Raw genomic sequence first — 21,868 nt, forward strand, 5'->3', positions numbered from 1 at the left:
ACCCCCCCATGCTCAGAACCACCAACATGTAGTCGCCCTGCTGGGTCCAGAGTCAGCAGGTCTGTTGACCAGAAAATTACTCAGTGTCGCCTCTCCATAGATGTCATAGATGGACTGTAAATAATCCCATATCCCCTCGAGTTTCTTCCTCAGTAAGGAGCGGGCTGGGGGCTCTGGGGTGAGGACTCGCCTAGGAAGAGTTAAAGGGAACACGGTCCCCTTCCTTCAGGGTCATGCTCCAGCATCGTCCTGTGTGTGATGGACGGGGGCCCCACAAGAAGAGCGCTGAGGCTCTGGGCTGTCCAGCTCAGGGCCGCCGGGAAATGTCAGTGCCCCTGACGTTCTGGCCGAGCCTCCTCGGGCCCTTTTGACTGTTCTTCTCCAAAATTCTTCTGCATGAAATGGGCAGCAAATTTGTCTCTTCCCATAATCGCTTAATCCGATTAACTGATTTTAGCAAAGTAGGAAATGATTTGCTTCTTGTTTAAAGGACAGCATCCTTAGAAATGGCCGCTCTGAAACGTGGCTGCTTGTTTCTGGTTTAGAGCGAGCGTTGCATCGTGACAGTCTCTGTGACCCATGTCTCCTGATGCACAGACACGCTTGTGAACAGGAATCTATGTTACTCTGCAACAGAGAGAAAACGATGAGCAGAACGAGACAACACACGCCGGGCATCGGCCCCGTGTCTCAGTCGGGTGGAAGCCGCGGCTGCTGTTGAGACCCTTCTCAAGAGGGCAGCCGCTGCGACTTAGACGTCTGGGGTGTGGCAGGTGGTCTGGCAAGCGGCGCCCTGGGTTGGTGGGCAGATAGAGGCTTGCTCTCAGGGATGGGCCCTGCATTTCCTGCTGCACAGTCCTCCTGGCTCCCCATGCCTGGGTCACCAGCCATGTGCCAGCGTAAACCGGAATTTAACGCTCTGTCCACATAAGAGGTTTGAGAACTCCCCGATCAGTGGCAAACACACTCTTTTGAAGACGGCATTGGAGACAGGAGCGAGGCCCATGGGTTCTTTGGTCGACGTATGTGCTTGTGCCATGTTCCGCGAGAGTTCAGCTGTTGGGAGTAATTTGTAACTCGTCTGGACCCTCGTGGAGACCTCGCAGGCTGGGAACGCATATCACTTTTCCTTTGAGACAGTCAAACCACAGGTTATACTAAAAAATGAGGACAGAAGTCCAGCACAGCACTGTTTTCTCCTCAGCGAAAACACAGGCTGTATTAAAACCACATGTTGCTGAGTGCTGGCAGGAACGCAGATCACGACACGAGAGCCCGCATCGACGCGCCCCCGGCGCACAGGCCCGTCGTGCGAGGGCCGGCCCCACGGCGCTTGCTTGGGGTCCGAGATGAGGGCCCCCAGCAGCAGCATCTGTGCTCAGGCCCGGCACCGCGGGGCAGGAGCCCCGAGCCTGGAGCTGGGCCCCAGATGGCGTCTCGTCATGGCCAGGAGATTTTACTCCTGGGCAAGCAGAGCGTCACCCGCTAAAAATGCTGGGCGGTGGACACGTTTGAAGCAGTATCTCTCAGCGTCCAGAGGGCCTTTCAGACCTAGACAACTTGTAATTTAAATCTGGAAACACTTAAGAAAAATGGGGAAAGCCATTCTTTTCGACTTGTGAGATTCAAGTGAGTTACGTGGGCTGGCAGTCCGCAGAAATAAGCCCTGTGCTCGGGGTGAGGGCCCCAGGCGGGATGCTGGTGGGGGCGGCCTTCTCCGTGGTGGACGCAGACTCAGCTGGCCTGCAGTCCTGGGACAATGGGCCCTTCCTGGGGCTCAGCGCAGCCCCCGTAACTCGCTCCAGGCTTCCGAGATAAGCGTCAGGGCCGAGCAGGCTCTGGTGCCCAGCTCAGATGGAGCAGGTGAGTGGGGGCCGCCTTCCTCACCGTGACCAGGTCTCCACGGTGTGTCCTGGCGGCTGTTTCCTGACACCTGCGTCGGGAGCTGGGTGGGGACTGCCCCCGTCTTTCCCTTTTCTGCTAGTTTATGAAGTCCCAGGGGTATCCTCCCGAGGAACAGGAGGAACCTCGTGTTTTCCATCCAGTCATCACAGTGGATATTTCACCGTGAATGTGTGGAAATCTGTGCTCAGTGCGCCAGGAGGTCTGATAAAGATACTTGACTCTTTAATCTGACGTATTGTTGGATTTTCCACGTGAGGTTGGAAGTGCAGGAGCTGGTGTTACTCTGAGATGCTAAGAAACTCAGATGCAGAAGGAAGAGCCTGCAGGGTGGAGAAGGGTAGACACAGATGGCGCGGGCCCCCTGGACTGCAGCCACGGGCCAGACGGCCTGTGCCCCGGGGGTGCCTGCCCTCCCACGCCCAGGCCAGTGTCCCTGAGCTGAGTCTTACCATAGCTCTCAGACGTGGCCCCCACGTGGCACATGGCCTGGCCGTGTGCTCCGGAGGATGTCCTTGGGTCCTGGAGTCTGTCTGTGGCCCGTGGGGGTACCACCTGACTTCCGCTGTCCAGGAAGTAGAGTCCGCCTTTCACCACGGTCAAGCCTGGTGGATTTTGGAGCCTCGGCCTCCTGGCTCCCTGGGCGTGGAGGACACCCCACTCTTCCCGCCAGGTCTGGCCCTCCCCTCCGGGACACTGGCACCCTGACAGGTGCCCGCCTGCAGCTGCCCGCCCCGTGAGGTCCCTGCAGCCCGGCCGCCCACGTGGTGCCTCTGCTGGGCGTCTCCAGGGGCCTGACTGCCACCCTGCCCTGTGCCTTCCCGCAGACGTGTCCAGGTGCGTGGCCGAGAGGAAGTACACCCAGGAGCAGGCCCGCAGGGAGCTGCAGCAGGTGTTCATCCCCGAGTGCAGCGACGACGGGACCTACAGCCAGGTGGGCGGCCTCTCCCGGGGACTGGCCCCGCCTTCCCCCTCGGGGCAGTGGCTCCCTCCTCGGAGCAGGCGCTCCTGTCCTGGGGAGCGGACGGGGTCCCGCCGGCCCGCTCACAGCCGAGACCCCAGCCCCAGTGCGATGTCATTTCTGGAGGGGCCCCTGCCAGGCCGCAGGTCAGGGGCACATGCACTGTCTGCCTTTCTGGGTCCGCCAGTGGCCGCATCTAAGCACCCAGGTCTCCACGCGGAACGGGTCGATGTTATCACTGTCATTTTGTTTAAAGGAAATGAGTTCCTGAGATGCCCTGCTAACTGACGTATTGACTTTAGATGGAAAAAAGCAAACCAGATAGGGTCTGTCATGAGCCAGACGACAGCACAGACTCCCCTGTGGCTCAGCTGGTGTAGACTCTGCCTGCTGTGCGGGAGGCCTGGGCTCCACCCCTGGGTGGGGAAGATCCCCTGGAAAAGGGAAAGGCTACCCACTCCAGTATTCTTGGGCTCTCCTGTGGCTCAGCTGGTGAAGACTCCGCCTGCTGTGCGGGAGGCCTGGGCTCCACCCCCGGGTGGGGAAGATCCCCTGGAGAAGGGAAAGGCTACCCACTCCAGTGCTCTGGCCTGGAGAATTCCACAGACTGTGCAGAGAGTTGGGCACGACTGAGCGACTTTCACTTTAGATTTCATCCAATAATGTGAATTCTGTGCCGTTTTTTAAAGCAATCACTTGACCTTTGGAAGACTCAGGGAGGAGAGAGAGAGACAGAGAGAGGTTGGAGCTGTGGGTGGCGTCCAACTCAGGCTGGCTGGTGGGGGGCAGGTGGGGCCAGGATGGAGCATCTCACTGGCAGCTGGACACGTCTCCTGTCCCCAACTCCACTTCAGGCCAGTGGGCAGACCCAGAGCAAGTGTCCTGACCGCTCAGTGCCTCGGACCCCCTCTTGTAAGATGAGGGCTGGTGGGGGATTAGACGGCGTCTGGTGCAAACACCCCCGGCTCCTTTCACCCCTCAGATCCGGGTCCAGGGCACCGTGGGGCCCATGCCAGGTGTCCAGACGCAGCCCTCGAAGCCCTGGGCCTCCTGGGGCCCCGGGAGGAGCAGCGGGCCCGGTGGGCCGCAGACGCCCCGCGGGCACTGACCGCCTGCCTGTCCCTCCCCGCAGGTGCAGTGCCACAGCTACACGGGCTACTGCTGGTGCGTGACGCCCAACGGGAGACCCATCGGCGGCACCGCCGTGGCCCACAAGACGCCCCGCTGCCCCGGTAGGTCTGTCGGCCTGTGCGGCGAACCCGCGGCTGAGGCTGCTGGCCGCTTGCCGACTGTCTTATTAATGTCTGCTCGTAACCGCAAAGGAAGTCAGTTTAGGTGGGATTATGGGGAATATCGGGATACATTTGCGTCACTGGACAAAGCCCAAAATATTATGAGACCTCTGTTTTCAAGAAAGCTTAAACAAATGGAAGATCTGGTTCTGAACCAGCGTAGGTTATGGCAATTCGGGACTCGTAATTTTTAGGAGTGGCCGCGAGGACTGTGGTCAACAGCAGAAATGACCAAATGTTTTCGTTGGCTGAGAGAAGCGAGCGTTTCTGGGTTTGTATGTATATGATTGCAAAGAAAAAGCAGATCATTCTTCACAGATCCCTTTCCAGAAGGTTTGTTTGTGTTATTTTATTACTCATAAGTGGGCTTGATGTACTGAAGGTAATAACACTGGCGGGAGAATAATCTATAAAAGGGTCTGTTTTCCATTAATAATTTACCAAATGTTATAAATGATTCAGATCATTTTTATTTGAAAATGGTCTGCAGCTTGAGTTTTGATTAATTGGTGATGGAGACTTGTCAGACCATTTACCAAGACCTTTCATGATCTATGTGTCACAACTATACTGGATTAAGCTTACTAAGGAAAAACACATGTTATGTAACAATACAAAACATCTTCCTGAATTTTTACATAAAATGTTGAGGCATTTGTACTTAGAGTTTACTTTCTAGCCTCTTTTCTGTTTGAAGAGCAGGCATCTTATAATTAGAAATTCTGCCCATGGTTCAGACTTTTATACCAGGAGCCAAGTCACTGGTCAGAACTCATAACTGCTTCACCATGATGACACGCGTAATTAACAGTAACACAAAACCTAATATTTCAAGTGACTGGTCATCACTTAGAAGCCAGAGGGTGTGCATAATGTGGAATTAAAATATATTTATTTTTAAAACTGTTATGTCATCTAATACCTAAAAATTGCTGAAAATATGTTTTTAGTGAGCTAACATTTGCACCTAATAATTCTTTTACAAACTCATGGAGTAAATGAAAGAGAGGAAAAAAAAGTAGCGTAATGAGTTGGGCTCTGTGTCCCTCAGTCTGAAAGATGCTTGCAAATGCTTATTTCATTTCAACCAGGTACCAGCATTTTGAGTCGCGTTGAGCCTTTTTTTATGAGGGAGAAAGTGGAAGACTTACCTGTTTCTCTGATGTTAGAGACACCTTTTGAAAAATTAAGTAGCGTCTGAAAGCACTTTCTTAGAGAACCATGAGCGAAGTTGGCCAGGTTTCTTATAATTTCCCTGTAATACTTCGTTTCTAGGATCAAAACACCCTACTGTTCACTCACATTGATTTTTCCAACCAGGTAGCAGCCACATTTTACTGTAAGAAATGTTCCTTTTTTGCACTGTCCATGTGGATTTTTTGGTTCAAGGGATGGGTATGGAAGGAAGATTCTTCCCGAATCTGGTGTTTATTGCATGGAAAATGCCACGGGGGCAGGGAGGGGTGTCTCTGAGGACTTGTGCGGTGTGGGTGGGGCAGGCTCCTTGGAGACCAGGCTCCTCCTTGTAGGAGCACCTTCCTTTTCACTTCTGTGGCTTGGTTTTGCAGCTTGGCCAGAGTTATGAAAAGATTCTACTAATCCCCAGCTGTATTCATGCTTTTATTCTGCAGAAACATGGGCAGGGAAGCAGGCGCCTGTGCTCAGAACGTGTATGGAGGCCGTGCAGGGGCGTTTTGGGAGGACGGGTCGTGCACACACGCACAGTTTATGCTGGGCTTTTGCTGACGTGGCAGAGCTTCTTCCCAGCTGTTGAGACCTCGGCACCAGCCATGTGGAAGGGCACGGTGACGGGCGTCACTTTGCTGAGCCCGTGCCTGACACCGGGCACGCTGCTGGCCAGGCTCCATCCGCACACCCCGGGGGCATCCTCCCCTCCCTGGCATGCTGGCTCACACCTGCTCTGGTTGGCGTGCCTGGTCCACTCCGTAGAGGACAGACGTGATTCCCATGCAGTTCATTATACTCAGGTACACGCCAGCGTTCAACAGCAGTCTTTGGCCCTGATTCCCATCCAGTTCATTATACTCAGGTACACGCCAGCGTTCAACAGCAGTCTTTGGCCCTGGAGTTCACACCACATTTGCCATAGGAGCACTTTGTCTAGAAACTTGAAGATGAGAAAAATGTATTAAAACTTAGCAGTAAACACTAACGGTCACTTCGAATGCATGTGTGTGCATGTTATGAATTGGTGCAAACACGCGTGGCAGCAGCCTGTGAGGAGGGCGGGGAGTGTCCACTCATGGCTGACTGCAGTGGAGCAGAGGGGCCCGCCTGCCACGTCCCCCGGCCCACTCCTGCCCGAAAGACCTTCAAACCAAAGGATTCTTTTATTTCACAATTATGTGTTTCTAAGTCATTAATGCAAAGCACCCAAATTCTTATGAATCAATACGAAAACTGGAATAATGAGGCAATCTAGCAGAAAAAGTCAGAAGTCTTGAACGGTCAGCATTTTATAAATGAGGAAACCCTAAGGACAAAGCTCAGCTGGTAAAGAATCTGCCTGCGATGCGGGAGACCTGGGTTCGATCGCTGGGTTGGGAAGATCCCCTGAAGAGAGGGAAGGCTACCCACTCCAGTATTCTGACCTAGAGAATTCCATGGACTGTGTAGTCCATGGGGTCACAAAGAGTCAGACACAACTGAGCGACTTTCAGGGAAGAAAAAGGACCAGTGAGCAGAGGAAGAGATGCTTGGGCTCATTAGTATAGACCAGGGAGCTGCTCACCAGTCTCCAGGGAGACTCCCAACGTGGGGAAGGAGCTACTCCCCACCCCCACCACGGTGACTCCTCGTGACTCTGGGACCCCTCACCCACCTTCGTAAGCTTCCATCAAGTCAGTTCACTTCCTTGCCTGCTGTCGGTCAGGAGCTGATGGATAATTGCACAGCTTTTCAGGAGTGGACGGCCAGCCTTGTCTTTCCTTCTGGCTGTGGACTCATGACTCTCAATGGAGCTCAAGCTGCAGGAGGCAGAGGGCTTCCCTGGAGAGAAATCAGCCCCTTTAGCCCCTGTGGACACCTGCTTCCTGGAGACAGAGTCATTCACCGGGTGAGACCCTTGAGGACGTGATCAGAGCCGTCCCTTCAGTGAATCGTGGTGGTCCATCCCGTGGGTCCCATGGTCCTTCCCATGGGTCTTGTCCTTCAGAGAACACTCGATCCACCCTCCCTCCCTGGAAGCCCACTCCTCATTTCTTATTAATGACCATCTCCGTGAGCAGCACTCCCCAAGCGTTTGCTGGGCCAGGCGCCACCATCTGCTCAGAGCTCTGCTGACACCCCTGTTGGGGGCCTGGGAGTTCTGTGCAGAAGCTGCAGGCACTCGGAGAAGGGGCAGCTCACCATCCACCGTCTAGAGGAGGGGGTTCTTGGAAAAGAGGGGCGTGTTGGCCGGCACAGGAAAGGGGCAGAACGGTTTCTTTCCCAGCGTTTATCAGCAAGGAGATCCAAGCAGTCCATCCTAAAGGAAATCAGTCCTGAATATTCACTGGAAGGACTGATGCTGAAGCTGAAGCTCTAGTACTCTGGCCACTTGATTCGAAGAACTGACTCATTGGAAAAGACCCTGATGCTGGGAAAGATTGAAAGCAGGAGGAGAAGGGGACGACAGAGGATGAGATGGTTGGATGGCATCACTGACTCAATGGACATGAGTTTAAGCAAGCTCCGGGAGATGGTGATGGACAGGGAGGCCTGGCATGCTGCAGTCCATGGGGTTGTAAAGAGTCAGACGGGCTTCCCTGGTGGCTCAGATGGTAAAGAATCTGCGTGCAGTTCAGGACCCGGGTTCAATCCCTGGGTTGAGAAGATCCCATGGAGAAGGAAATGGCAACCCAGTCCAGTATTCTTGCCTGGAGAATCCCATGGACAGAGGAGCCTGTGAGCTACAGTCCATGGGGTCGCAAAGTGTTGGACACAACTGAGTGACTGAAGAGTAACCTCCTGTCCCTCACCGTGTTGGTTCCTGAGTTGGGCGGGGAACGTGAGGAGGGCAGAAGGCCTTCCCTGCTTCTGGGCCAGCTCCAGTGACCTTGGGAGGCATTCAGGACTGAAGGCTGCTCTTTGAGCTGCATCCAGACGCATCCCCGGCCTCGCCTGGCCTGGCAGCAGGTGGTCCTGCTTGCGGCTTGGAGACGGCTCCCTCATCCCTGCTGGCTAGACCCCAGGTCTGCAGGGCCAGGACCGGGTGGGGTGGGGGGCGTTGCTTGCTCCAGGGACGCTCAGAAAGGTACGGCCACCCCAGGGAGCCCACTGAGCCTTCCTCCATCATTGCCGCCGCTGCAGGGCCGGGTCTCTGGGTCTCCATGCAGGCACAGCTGACCTGTAGTTACTCAGTAGGAGTTTTCTCTTTCTTCTTCCTTCTGAGGGTTTGAAGACGCACATTGCTGGAGGCAGGAGATGAGTTTAGAAACAAAGGGCTTCTTTCCGAGGGAGGATGTTTGTAGCTGGCTCGCTCTCGATTATTTGGAAATAGCTTCGGGGGTTTTAATCTCATCTTCCTCCGTAACCGCACACCCGGGCCAAGGGCTTACTCCTGGCAGGAGTACAAAGCTGCTGAAGACACTGGAAGCTGAGCCCCACGTAGGAGCTCTTCATGTTACAGTGTCCACAGAACCGCCCTGTGTAGCTCAGCTTGAGGGGTGTGTTTGAAGTAAGGACCTCGGCTTGCGGCAGGGACGAGAAGCTCCCGTGACGGGGCTGGCGAGTCTGTCCCCCACCACCGCCCACCCCTCTGTGAGCTGAGTCAGGTGTAGGGACAGTGTCTCCTGTGAAGCAGAAATCTTGCTCAGTTGGCCATGGCCACAAAGCATGTTTGAGGAGTTCTTCCTTCAAGTGTAGGGTTTTAAGGATGGAAAACCGCCTGAGAGTTTGCCATGCTCATGCGCATGCTGACCGCTGCTTCGAAGACTGGCCTTTAAATGTGGCTTTCGGAAGGCCCGCTTACGCTTGACGGAGAGCCTTGGAGCAGACTGAATAGCTTTTCTGTATATTATTTCCGTGAATTGCACTACAGCCTTTGGGTTTTCCCACCGAGCCTAAAGTTTTGGCCTTTACCTGGAATGGTAGAACTGCGCGTTTGTATGAACATCTTTTTGATTTCTGAAAGCTTTCACTTTATAAAGAGAAGCTGGGTTTGTTTTCTTTTTTTCGTGAATGAATTTCCCTGGCAATAAATTAAGGGCCCTGCATAGCTGAGGAACTTGAAAGAAACATCCAGAACAATTGAATTCCCCAGTATTGAAATCAACAACACAGCTGTGCTTCTGAAGTGTCTCTTTATGAGAATTCAAGTGCACATTAAGTTGCTTGCTGAATGGAAAAGGTTACAGATCAGAGGGAGCATTCTTTTTTCCCTCAAAATGGCTTTTTCTTCAGGCTTAACAATTCTCTTCCTGAAAAATGATAGTTGTCAAAATAAAATATTTCAATAGCTATTGCCAAGGAAATGTGAAAACAAACAACGTGGTAAGAAGTAGAAAATGGACTGAGAGGGGCCCGCTTTTCAAGTGGGCCTGAGCCCCGGGGGCGGGGCGGGCTTTGCTGCCAAGCCCGTGTGCGTTCCACTAATGAAGCCACATTTCAGAGAAAAGTACACATTATTTTACCTTCTAACACCTGCCGTTACGATGACTTTTGAAGTATTAGGAAATTCACGTCCAAGATGAGGAAAAAATAGCGATTTGATATGGACAACATGAGCTACGCAAAATTTCCAATAAAAGTTCCAGACTGTGGAAATTTCAGAACACTGAAGAATTTTTAAAAAAATTAAGTCCAGCCTTCAACGGAAAGAGCACAGTGTGTGGCATTGCGCCAAAGAAGACCGAGAAGACTGTTTGAGAGTCAGCATGAGGTCCTCCTGGTGAGTGTTTGGCCAGCACCGGCCGGGAGGCAGCTCTGATGAGGCAGCGCTTCGGCCGTGCCTGGTATTGGTGCTGGGAGCGTCCGTCTGTCTGTCTTTTCCTTTCCAGTTTAGGCTGATTTTGCCTTATTTATCTACCCGATGGGCAACATTTTGGTATTAGTATTTTTCCTCTCTGGAAAAATGTACTTACTAGTGTCTTATCAACCCACTCCAGTCCTCTTGCCTGGAAAATCCCATGGATGGAGGAGCCTGGTGGGCTGCAGTCCCTGGGGTCGCTAAGAGTCAGACACGACTGAGCGACTTCACTTTCACTTTTCACTTTCATGCATTGGAGAAGGAAATGGCAACCCACTCCAGTGTTCTTGCCTGGAGAATCCCAGGGACGGGGGAGCCTGGTGCGCTGCCGTCTACGGGCTTGCACAGAGTCGGACACAACTGAAGCGACTTAGCAGCAGCAGCAGCAGCAGCGGTAGCACGGTTTGTATAATAATCGACTCTATTATTGTGTTGAATATTTCAGTATACATTTAATTTGGTGGCTGATTTATTATCACTTCCTTCATTAAGAGTTTTCTATAAGCTGTCCTCTTCACACTTAGGCCATAAATGGATTTTTCTCATATTTTTTAATACTTAAGAAAACTTTAAAAGATAAACTAAGAAGTCTTTTAGAACTCACTAGTCCCAGGCTCTATAACTCTATACAAAGAACAGTGGGTTATCTCTTCCAGAGGTATACCATATCTCTGAATTAAAAGAAATGTATGTATTTTCCTTCTTCTTTTTTTTTTTTTAACAAACAGTACATTTTTTTCAACAGCACCTTTTAAATATCAATAGTCAAACGTTGGAAAGATTTATGAAGCTATTGACCATGAATGACCTTTTTGCAGGAATGATACTAATGTTTGTTTTCTCTGGCCATTGAAGTATGTAACATTCAGACATTAAAGTGGACACTGATGGAAGGTAAATAAAAAAAAAACCTCTAAATTTTTTTCAACTGTGATTTCCGTATTTCCTCTCTTACCATCTAGAGAAGGGCATTCTCAGATGGGGGACGTCAGAACGCTCAGCTCAGAGCTGAGCTCAGCGTCCCTTTTATCTGACGCTGTCTCACCAGGAATCCCAGCTTTTCAAAGGCAGCATCACCAGGGAAGAGGGAAGACCCGAGAGGAGGGAGCCCAGCATCGCAGCCTCTCCCCTTCGGGATGGGGTTCAAGCCTTCCTCCCGCCCTTCAGCTTCTCAGAGGATCACTGTGGGGAAACAGGCCAGCTTTGTTTGAGTTCTGCGTCCACAGAAGTGTAAAATCAGGAAAACAGGAGACGTTGCGGTAGGTCGAGGGAGCCACGGGGTCTTGACAGACAAGATGGAGACAAGTTCATGGTAACAGAAAGAATCCATTAATAACAATACTGTTAATAACAACAACTGCAGAGTGCCCGGGCCAAGCCCTTTCCTTAGAGTCTGGAACCCAAATTTCAGTCCACAGAGAGCTGGATAACAGACTCTGGGGCTGTACCCCAGAATTTCTGATCCAGGGGGTCTGGAGGGGAGTCCGAAGTCCTGCCTTCCTGACCAGCTTCCAGGTGAGGATGCTGGACTCCTGGGCAGTGGGGCGCCTGCTTGAGAGCCGACCTTGCAGTGACCTGTCCCTAGCCCCGGGTGAGGGACGCAGGGCCCGGCTTGGTCTCTCCTCGGGGAGGCCTGACCGTTCACTGGGGCCTGTCGTGGTCCCACCACCAGGACGTGACCTGCGCTGAGCAGGAGGGTTGCCCCGAGTCCCTCAGGTGTCTGGGAGGGAAGGTGCACTTCTGGCCAGCAGATGATGCTGAGAAAGTAGAGGTGGCTGCAGGGACTCCCCAGGGTGGTGGGCGGAACTCACCCTGGGGCACCGGGTCTCAGAGGGGTGCCCGTGGCCCCTGGCACGGGGCCAGGTGGGTGGTCTGCAGGGTCCTGGCCCAAGAGCCCCTGCACTGGCTCCAGAGAGGCATGCAGCTTTGACTCGGGCTGGCATGCGGGGGTGAGCTCCGGAGGACTCTGCGTCCCCGGGGATGCCCACTTCAGTGTTGGCAGAGGGAGCAGGGCCCTGGCACCCACTCCAGCTCACCCTGCCTTTGCTGCCCTGTAGGTCAGGCTGCTCACGCACTCCCTGCCTAGGTGCACTCTCTCAGAGCCCTTCCCTGCCTCTGGCCTTGGAGGGTGACCCCAGGTCACAGCTGGGTCCCTGGAGTCTGTCCTCAAGGGTTTAGACTCTGGAGGGCAGGCTCTGTATCAGGGGCGCTAGGGAGTGAAACTCTGGCTTCGTGGGTGATTTCTGCCAAGGAAGAAAGCTGGTGAGGATGCGAGTGAACATTGAAGGCATCTGAAAAGTGGGGTGGGGGGTCACGGACCAGTGTCTCACCTTACTTGGCTAGTGCAGTCTAGGCAGGCAAGGCCAGGGCAGCGCTCAGCCCTGGGGCTGCACTGACGCTGCCTCGCAGGCAGGTGGAAGGTGCCCGCAGTGCTGATTTTGGGCTCTTCCTCTGCTTTGACACAAACGTTCACCGAGCTGCACCCCATCGACTCTGGGAGGTAACCGGGGGGTAACCAGCCACAGTGATCTCTCAGACGTCAGCCTGGTGGTGTCATTGTGCACACTGGTCTGACTGCATGATGACCCCCAGCACCCCACGAAAGGCCTGCGGGAGGCAGGCTGCCTTCCAGGGACTCCGACTCTACCGCAGCCTCAGTGCCCAGCGCCCGCTCCTCCCCTGCGGGTTCCTGCCCCTGCGCTCCAGCCCCTGTGCCCGTCAGCAGCTGAGAGTGGGCGAGCGGGTCTGGGGTCGAACAGAGCTGTCAGCGCACCCGGAAGTGTAGGACCCTTCAGGCTGGGCTCAGGCCGTCCCCACACTGGTGTCTGAGAGGCCGTGGTGCGGAGAGCCGCCTGCCGGCCGTGTCCTCGCAGACAGAGGAGGCGCGGAAGGACACGGACATGGCAGAGATGCTTCTGGGCACCGGCTGTGCCCCGGCCTCCCTCTCCTCCCGGGCAGGTGGTGTGTCCGTCTGGCATCCTCTCTGCCTCGTGCCTTCCTCCTTCCCTTTTTCTCCAGGAGGTCCGCCCCGACTGCTCAGACCACGTCAGCTCCTCTGTGGGCTAAAACCATGGGCATGGACCCCCGCTCTGCCGTTCCTGATCAGTGACCTTGGGCTGTTAGGCCACTCTCGGGGTCTCAGCGTCCTCATCTAGTGGGCCTAACAGGGGTGCCCACTTCAGGGTTGCTTTGGCATTAGAGGACTTGGTGTGTGTGTGAAGTTCGTAGAGTGATGACCAGCACACAACAGGAAGTGTGCGGACGTCCACCATGAACACAGCCATCATGTGAGTTATTTGAGTGATTTCTGCCCAATGCCTTTCAGTCCAAGGGAGATGGGACGTTTTGTGCTGCATCCCCTGAGCATATTGAATGGGTGAACGAATGAAAGTGACCACAGAAAGGCCAGTTCACACGGGCGTCCTCCCAGTGGCGGCACGTTTTGGCCACTCACCCTGAGTGGAGACAGGGCTTCTCTTTGCTGTGAGTGGCCGTCACCCTCTTGGTGCACAGGATGTGCACAAGCGGAGGGAGAGGTTTCGGGGCACACAGCACGCAGACACCGCGTGTCCTGGGATATTTTGAGGGAGCCGGCCCTGAGACCTCTGGTGTGTGTTGGTTTCTCTGCGGGCTTCCTGCTGCCTGAGAGGCAGGTAATCCCCACGCTGCCCTTGCAGAGATGAGGAGACTCAGCATCGGGCAGGCGGGCACACCTGCCAGGGCACCGAGCTGGTGGGTGGCGCGGTCCGTCCGTCCCCCACACTCTTCCCGCTCCCCGCAGTGCCCGGCCTCCCTCTCTCCTATGATCATTCTTGTCACCCTCAGGGGGTCCTGCCCAGAAAGCACAAGGCGGGGCAGCCAGACAGCGCCTGGGACAAGCCAGGAGTTCCTACCTGGAGGAAGGGCCCAGCAGGACAGCGAGACCGGGCTGAGGTGCGGGGCTTCATGCGCCTCTGCTCCCAAGAGCCCAGGGTCGGCAGCCCCAGTGGGAAGAGAAGTGCTCGTCCAGAAGGGAAGGGGAGCTGAGCCCCTGGCTCTTCCCGTCCCCCTCCCTTCCCCTCCCCCTCCCCTCCCTCCCTCCCTTCCTACATTCCTCCTTCCTTTCTCTTCCTCTTTCTTTCCTTCTTTTGCTCATTCTTTCGTTTCCTTCCTTTCTTTTCTTTCCTCCTTCCTTCCGTCCTTGTTCCCCTCTTTCTTCCTCTCCCTCTCTCTGGCTGCAGCAACGCCGCGTGACGGTGTGACTCTGCCCCTGGGATTCCACAGAGGGATAAATCACGCTGCTTGTTTAACTCCGCTCTGAAGGACCATCAGTCGCCTGCTAAACAAGTGCCCGCCTGCAGTGCACTGACCTCATTAAACCCTCTGACGGCTCCTCCGGCCGCACACATCACAGACCCTCCTCCCTTAGTCATTTCCAGAGTGCGTTTAGTGCTTGTGAAAGGAGCTGTCTTAGACCACCAACTCTCTCAGCAAACACTGCACCTCCTCGGGCTGTTTTGGCAGCACGCTGGCGTTGCTGAGTGTAGCTGGATTTGAACCAAGGGCTCGGGGACTACAGGCTCATTATTCTTTCCCTGAACCGTCGATGGCTCCTCACATTGTGTTTCTGTGGTTTTCTCCACCAGAAATGCATACCCTAATTGCTAAAAAAGCCGCCCTTTTAAAATAGCATTTAAATGGGATGAGATGTCACAAGTGGAAGGAATTCAAACGTGTCCTTTGAAATAGGAATCTGAAGGGCAGCGTTTTCCTCTCTGAAGGTTCCGCCAACGAGCCGTGGTCTGCGGAGCTGCTTACTGCTGTCCACACGTTTCTAGGCCCCTTTTGCTGCACTTCCATCCTGTAACGTCACCTGCTCTTGGGAGCTCTTCAGCAAATTCTTACCTCCAGAAAAACGTAATGAAAGAAAAGAGTGGCTTTGTGGTTCTGGGTTCCTGGATTCCACTTTGCATCGCAGCTTTGCCGTGAGGAGCGCGTGTTCAGCCGCCCCCGGGTCCTGGAGGACAGGGTGCCGGGGAGGTGGGGCAGGGAAGGGGGGGCCTTTTTGTCCAGAGGCAGCTGGACGGGAAATCAGTGCCCTGCTGGCCTCACCCCCCAGTCCTGTGCAGCAAAATATTTGGAGTGGGTTATCAAGGGCCACTTGGTGCTGTGTTAAAAGTATTTCCACCTCTTAAGAACAAGGTAGAATTAACTTCATGTGGATTTAAGTGGTTTTAAGTGAACACTGGTCGAATCTGGACGGGCGGCTGATGCGCAGCCATGAGACTGGTTGGTTCAGAGAGAGAAAGGTCGTTTGAGGGAGCGGATCTATACTTTCTAAATGTGGTCTTCAGACCTCAGATGCCCATCACATTGTGAACCAGCGGCTTGGAGACTGCAGGCCCTAGATTACAAAAATATTACCTTAATTCAGTTGAGACTCTCCCTGGGGGTGGGGGTGGGACCTCCAATTATTATTTGGGATGTTTGCATTTAGCTCAGAATAGTCAAACCTACATAGTTGTATCCAGAAATATTATCGCACAAAAAACCTTTTTTGAGTCACTGACTGCAGAAACACATGATAAAAACAAATGGATGACTAAGAAACTTAAGCCTGTTAACAAATCTGAATTTGTAGAGAGAGGGTACGAAGGGAGAACCGAGCAAAATGGGATCCCGGAAGCTCTGAGCGGCCACACGGGGAGCCCGCTTTCTGTCTCTGGGGATTCTCACCAGAGAGGAAGCCTGAGTTCTGCCCCTGGAAAGCAGGAGACATTTCACCGCATGGTCCCAGCCACTGCTGGGAAGTTGTGCAAATAGATGGGCCAGGAAGATCCTGGTCCTTTTTATCTATCAACCAGGCGCATTTCTGAGGGCCTGTGGTCCAGGCGTTCCGGAGGAGCAGCCTGGATGGAAGGGGGCCGTGGCTCCTGCAGACCCGCTTAGGCCACGTGAGAGTTCGCTGGGGAGTCTTGCTCCTTCCTGTAAACCTGCTGACCACGCTCGGCTGAGAGTGTGGGGGCCGGCCCTGCAGTGCCTCTTCCGTCAGTGTTTGGGGAGGGTGAGCCATGCCCCTGAGTTATGCCCTGTCCTTCAGGACCTCTGCCCACAGCCAGCTGCTCGTGCATTTCCCACTGCAGAACTGTCATGCTTCCAAGACAAATGTCCTCAAGTTTATATCTTTAGTATAAATGTGGATCTGTATTTCAAATTCCAAAAAAAAAAAAAACAAGCCATGAATTTCAAGTTTTCCTTCATGAGATGGTTTATCTGCATAGTCTGCCCCTGCATGTGACTAGGGTAATTCTGAATGACTCTGGGTGCAATGTTCTGAAGTGGATGGGCAGGTAAACTGCAGATGAATGTGGGACAGGACTTCTTTATTCCTTGGAGTAGGTGTAATGACGACGAGGTGAAAATCTTGCTGCCATAACAGTGTCCATCTAATGAGGAAGACAGGACAGTGTCCCTGTTCGTAACATGAACTTTTCAGGGCAACATAATTGTTAACATGCTGTTATAATTTACCGAGTTAACGTTCTATTTCTTGTTCTCCTCTTATGAAAAAATGGTTCCTCAGTTTTCCATAAGTCAGAATTCAGCTAAAGCCAGAATTTTTATTGATTTTTAGTTGCAAAACTTATTTTAAAAGTTTTTAAAAAATCTAATTCATTCTACTACCTCCACATGACGTATGTTAAAAAGGTTCTTATGATATTTTTCAGGTGAAGAAACTGCTGTATTTTGTACCTAGAGGGTCTCACATGCGTCATAAGCCAGGCAGCCATAGAAGGAGGAGCTGATATCATGTTTCCTAGTTTTGGGCTCTGGTTTCAGATGACAGAGTCACCCAGGGCACTGGGCAGCTTGTATATGTTAACTAGAAAGTGACAAAGCCCTGCGAGTTAATCAAAATGTAATAAAATATCTGCATAACAATTAGTGGTGACCATTTGAGAGCCAAGAATAATTTCATCCCTATTGTCCCCTTTTAGGTTCCATAAACGAAAAGGTACCCCAAAGGGAAGGCACAGGAAAAACAGGTAACTATCTTAAAATGAACTTCCTTGAGGTGTTTTGACAGCGAATCCAATCTATGCCTTAAAATAACATCTCAAGTTAAAACATCACCGTATATCAGTGATGGTGATGACATGTGAGAGCTGAAGCAGTCTGTTAATTATCATCTATTCAGCAAATGTTGATTCAGCCCTTTCGATCGCTGCGACCTTGCGGGTGCCGGGCACGTGACCCACTTGTGTCCCCATCAGGCTCGTGTCGGGACCACTTGAGGATGGAGTTAGCGTCATCTCAGGTCCACACCTGGGCAGAGGACTCCGGGGCTGGCGTGAGACTCTAGCTTAGCAGTTGAGGGGAGCACTGATCAAGACATGTCTGCTGCTCCTCATAAGAAAGAGGGGGACTTTTTCTGTCTATGACAGTCATCTCTTCTGGGGTCAGTGCCCTGGAGAACCAGATGGAATGGCGAGCGTTTCCTTTGGAAGTCACCCTGCAGATGCAGGTCCGTCTCTGCTGGCCATGGCCTTTGCCCTTTCCTCAGCTGGCATGGGCTTCCCTTGGCTCAGCTAGTAAAGAATCCACCTGCAATGCGGGAGACCTAGGTTCGATCCCTGGGTTGGGAAGATCCCTGGAGAAGGAAAAGGCTACCCATTCTAGTATTCTGGCCTGGAGAATTCCGTGGACAGTCCCTGGGGTGGCAAAGAGTCGGACACGACTGAGCGACCTTCACTTTTCCCTTTTAGCTGTCACCTGTTAGTCCCGGTGACACACTTTCTGTTTTCATCTGATATCAATCTGTGAATTCAGAATTTAGTTTTAAGATGAAATAAAAATAGTGTACTAGCATCTTGGGCTACCACTTCCCAGGCCAGTGGTAAAGAACCTGCCGGCCGACACAGGAGACGACACAGATGCGGGCTCAGTCCCTGAAGAGGGAAGACCCCCTGGAGGAGGGCGTCGCAACCCACTCCAGTATTCTTGCCCGGGAAATCCCATGGACAGAGGAGCCTGGTGGGCTACAGTCTATGGACTGCAAAGAGTTGGACACAATCTTAGCACACATGCTGCCATCTTAGGCTCTTAGGGAGAGGGTTTCTGTTCAGGAAGGAAGGAGATACGATTGCACAGTGTTGGGGTTTGGGTCTCGGAGATGCTGGGGGCATGCTGCTGTATTTTGGAGAAGGGGAAGTGTAGAGGTTCATGGTTAGACACAATAATCAAATACTGAAAAAACAACAGAGGGAAATACCATTTTGGGGGCTCCCTCAATCCTGCTCGTGGTGATATAGGTCCATTCCACTGTGGATATATATGTTTTTAATCCCTCAGGAATTGGCATGTGGGCTCAGAAATGGATTTAAGGAAAGAACACATTGCTTCTACTGAAGCCCCTTGATCTATAGACATGCCTGTCTGGGGAAATATCAAATATAAGTAATAGAGCTGGTTTATCAGGAAAGTGAGATATTTGGCAAGCCGTCCTGGAGGCAGAGTAAAGGACACTGAGCTGTCCATGACTTTGCATCATTGTCTGAAGCTGAGCCCAGTAGGTGCGGAGGCCCCTTACACCAGGACAGGCTCTCCGGGGGCCTGAGCAGGATGGTGGAGGCCGACGGTCACCCCTGAGGGCTGAGACAGGGATGTGGGGGCCTCTGGTGCTGGCATTAAGTGTGGGGGGCAGGAGGCACACATCCTTGTCCCTCAAGGACAAGCCCCTCTCGCCTTGGTTCTCAGCTGAAAACTCAGACTGGCCCGGTCCCAGGGATTAGGGCTGCTGGCCCCCAAGGGATGACCTGCTCAGGCCTCAGCAAAAAGGTACAGCTTTAACTGTGTCCTTGATGGACATTAACTGTGGCCATGGTGGACATTCACTGTCCTTGATGGCTGTCATTCCAAAGGACCTTAAGTATGCAAAGACTTTTTCTCAGTGTGTTCTGTTAAGACTCTCAAATATGTTAAATATGTTGTAAATATGTTCCCCATTTTATTCTTGGAAGATTACAGAGTATTCAGTAGCAAAATCCTCTTAGTTTATTGCTGCTATCATTAGTAGACTTGGATATTTCAAATCAATGATGAGACATTTAGTCAGTATTTTGACAGATGGCGAGATTTTTTTTAAAGAGATTGTTAAAGAATTTTAAAAAATACTCTTTGGTTTTCCCCTGGAAAGAACTTATGGGAAATCTCAGTTTTCCCCTTCGGGTTGCTGGGGTACCGATGAGTCACAGTCCGCTAGATAAGCCACACGGCCGCCCCTCCTCTCCACTACCGCTTGCCGAATTGTGACCCTGAAGCTATTAAAAAACAAAATCACACAGGCAGACAAGCCTGGGAGAAAACAGCAGGATGGCTCTCAGGAGCCCCCCACAGCGTGCACTGTTAGGGCATCCCTGACTGGGGGCTCCTTGTCCGGGGGCTTCTAGAAGTTTGGTTACCAGAGAACCCAAAGGGTACTTTTCAACTAAGTCAATAAACACCGTGTCCTTGGGATAAGGTCCTCAGCAAATGGCGCAGAATTTTCTGACTCGTGCCCCTCCCTCTGAACTCGGGCACTTTCCCCCTGTCCCCTGACCCCACCCCTTACCTGACCCCACCCCCTGCCTTGTGGGAGGCCTGGGTGCTGAGAGATCCGCCGGCCGTCCAGGCCCTGGTCTCTGTCCCCGCCCTCCATTCAGAGACGCAGGGCAGAGCAGGGGGCAGGCCCCACCCCAGGCCCCCGTTGCTGCCGCCCGCCCCTCGCCCGGTCGGGGGGCTCCCCAGGCCCCCACCCCCGCGGGGGTGTCTGGCGCCTCGCGCGTCTGGGTTTGCGTCTGTGGGTGCCGCATGCCGGGTTGTGGCTGGGGGGTTGGGGTGTATGCGATCCGGAGGGCCCAGCCTCTACGCCGGGTTGTGGTTGGTGGATCTTGGGGTGTATGCGATCCGGAGGGTGTGGCTGGGGGGTCGGGGCGTATGCGATCCGGAGGGCCCAGCCTCTACGCCGGGTTGTGGTTGGGGGTCGGGGTGTATGCGATCCGGGGGGTTGTGGTTGGTGGATCGTGGGGGGTACGCGATCCGGGGGGCCCAGCCTCTACGCCGGGTTGTGGCTGGGGGGTCGGGGCGTATGCGATCCGGGGGGCCCAGCCTCTATGCCGGGTTGTGGTTGGTGGATCGTGGGGTATGCGATCCGGGGGGCCCAGCCTCTACGCGCACTTACTTCACTTACTCTGGGTTTGCGTCTGTGGGTGCCGCACGCCGGGTTGTGGCTGGGGGTCGGGGCGTACGCGATCCGGAGGGTTGTGGTTGGCGGATCGTGGGGCGTACGCGATCCGGGGGCCCAGCCTCTACGTGCACTCACCTCGCTTACTCTGGGTTTGCGTCTGTGGGTGCCGCATGCCGGGTTGTGGTTGGGGGATCGTGGGGCGTACGCGATCCGGGGGCCCAGCCTCTATGCCGGGTTGTGGCTGAGGGGTCGGGGCGTACGCGATCCGGGGGGTTGTGGTTGGGGGATCGTGGGGCGTACGCGATCCGGGGGGTTGTGGTTGGTGGATCGCGGGGCGTACGCGATCCGGGGGCCCAGCCTCTACGCGCACTCACTTCCCTTACTCTCATAATTGTAGTCTCCTTGCAAATCTTTTCCGTTCTGAATTCAGATGATGCCTCAGCTCCAGCGCTGGAGACTCAGCCTCAAGGAGACGAGGAAGGTGAGTCCGCAGGGAGCCGGGTGGGGTTCCGCGGGCCTGGGGGCGGATCACGGCCTTGTGCTCAGACTCGCCTGGGACAGGCTGGGTTTGCCCTTTCCAGCTGTATTTGAGAGGCCTCGTGTCCCTGCTGAGGGCCCCCGTGTGTGCCGTGGGACTTTCACACAGCACATGCAGAGAGGCCTTTACGGCGAAATCTGAGCTGAAATTTTATCACCTGGATAGAGTGAAGGATGTATTTCCAAAGCTGCAAAAACATACGCGTTTCCCTGCTCATCCTCCACACCGTGTGATCATCACACGTGGTGCCTGAGACCAGCCTTGTAGAGTGACAAGGATGCGTCTCGGCTGGTTAAGTTTTGTGTCGTGGGGACCATGGCTTTCCCACTCCTGGCCTTGGGCACACTGTTGTGGCTGTTTGCCTGTGTCACCGATTCTGGGGGCAAAGGGATCAGGTCTGAAGGCCAAATGTAAGGAGCGCACACAATACGTAGGTCGGAGATCAGAAGTGCTTTGCAAACAGCAAGAGTGGTAGTCACAACGGACTTCTGTCTGGCACTGGATGCCACGTGCCCCATCACCCGAGCTCACCAAGCCCTTGGAGCCCCGTCTCACACACGACAGTTGTGAGATGCCCGAGATCACAGAGCCCACAGATGACAAGGGAGCCCCTGGCCAGCTGGTCGGCTTCAGTGTGGTTCTCAGGCGAGCCGTATCCTGATCGCACTGCAAGTGCTCAGCCGCATTTGTTACTATTTCTACCACAGATCTGTTCCCAGACGTTGTGGGCAAAATTGTGTTTTACATATTACACTCCGTATTGAATCTTTCGGGCTTCCCTGGCGGCACACTGTAAAGAATCCGCCTGCAATGCAGGAGACGCGGGGTTCAGGTCCTGGGTCAGGAAGATCCCCTGGAGAAGGGACTGGCGACCTACACCAGTATTCTTGCCTGGAGAATCTCATGGACGGAGGAGCCTGGTGGGCTATGGTCCTTGGGGTCGCGGGGTCGGACACGATTTAGCGACCAGAACAGCGCGGCACACGGCATCCTTCACCTGAGA

General features: G+C 53.7%; 1 protein-coding gene across 2 annotated transcripts in view; it reads left to right on the forward strand.

Moving 5' to 3' along the window:
- Nucleotides 1-21,868, forward strand: part of SMOC2 (SPARC related modular calcium binding 2) — a 157,695-nt gene that overhangs the window by 55,961 nt on the left and 79,866 nt on the right. The window contains exons 3-6 of one of the 2 annotated variants that reach the window (XM_070796551.1): nucleotides 2,730-2,836; nucleotides 3,996-4,095; nucleotides 17,101-17,148; nucleotides 20,725-20,808. In XM_070796551.1, coding sequence (XP_070652652.1) covers nucleotides 2,730-2,836; nucleotides 3,996-4,095; nucleotides 17,101-17,148; nucleotides 20,725-20,808 — 339 coding nt within the window. The remainder of the gene's footprint in view (nucleotides 1-2,729; nucleotides 2,837-3,995; nucleotides 4,096-17,100; nucleotides 17,149-20,724; nucleotides 20,809-21,868) is intronic. The other variant, XM_070796552.1, reaches the window with a different exon arrangement.

The sequence above is a fragment of the Bos indicus genome, chromosome 9 (genome assembly GCF_029378745.1).
Source record: "Bos indicus isolate NIAB-ARS_2022 breed Sahiwal x Tharparkar chromosome 9, NIAB-ARS_B.indTharparkar_mat_pri_1.0, whole genome shotgun sequence".
Taxonomy (NCBI): domain Eukaryota; kingdom Metazoa; phylum Chordata; class Mammalia; order Artiodactyla; family Bovidae; genus Bos; species Bos indicus.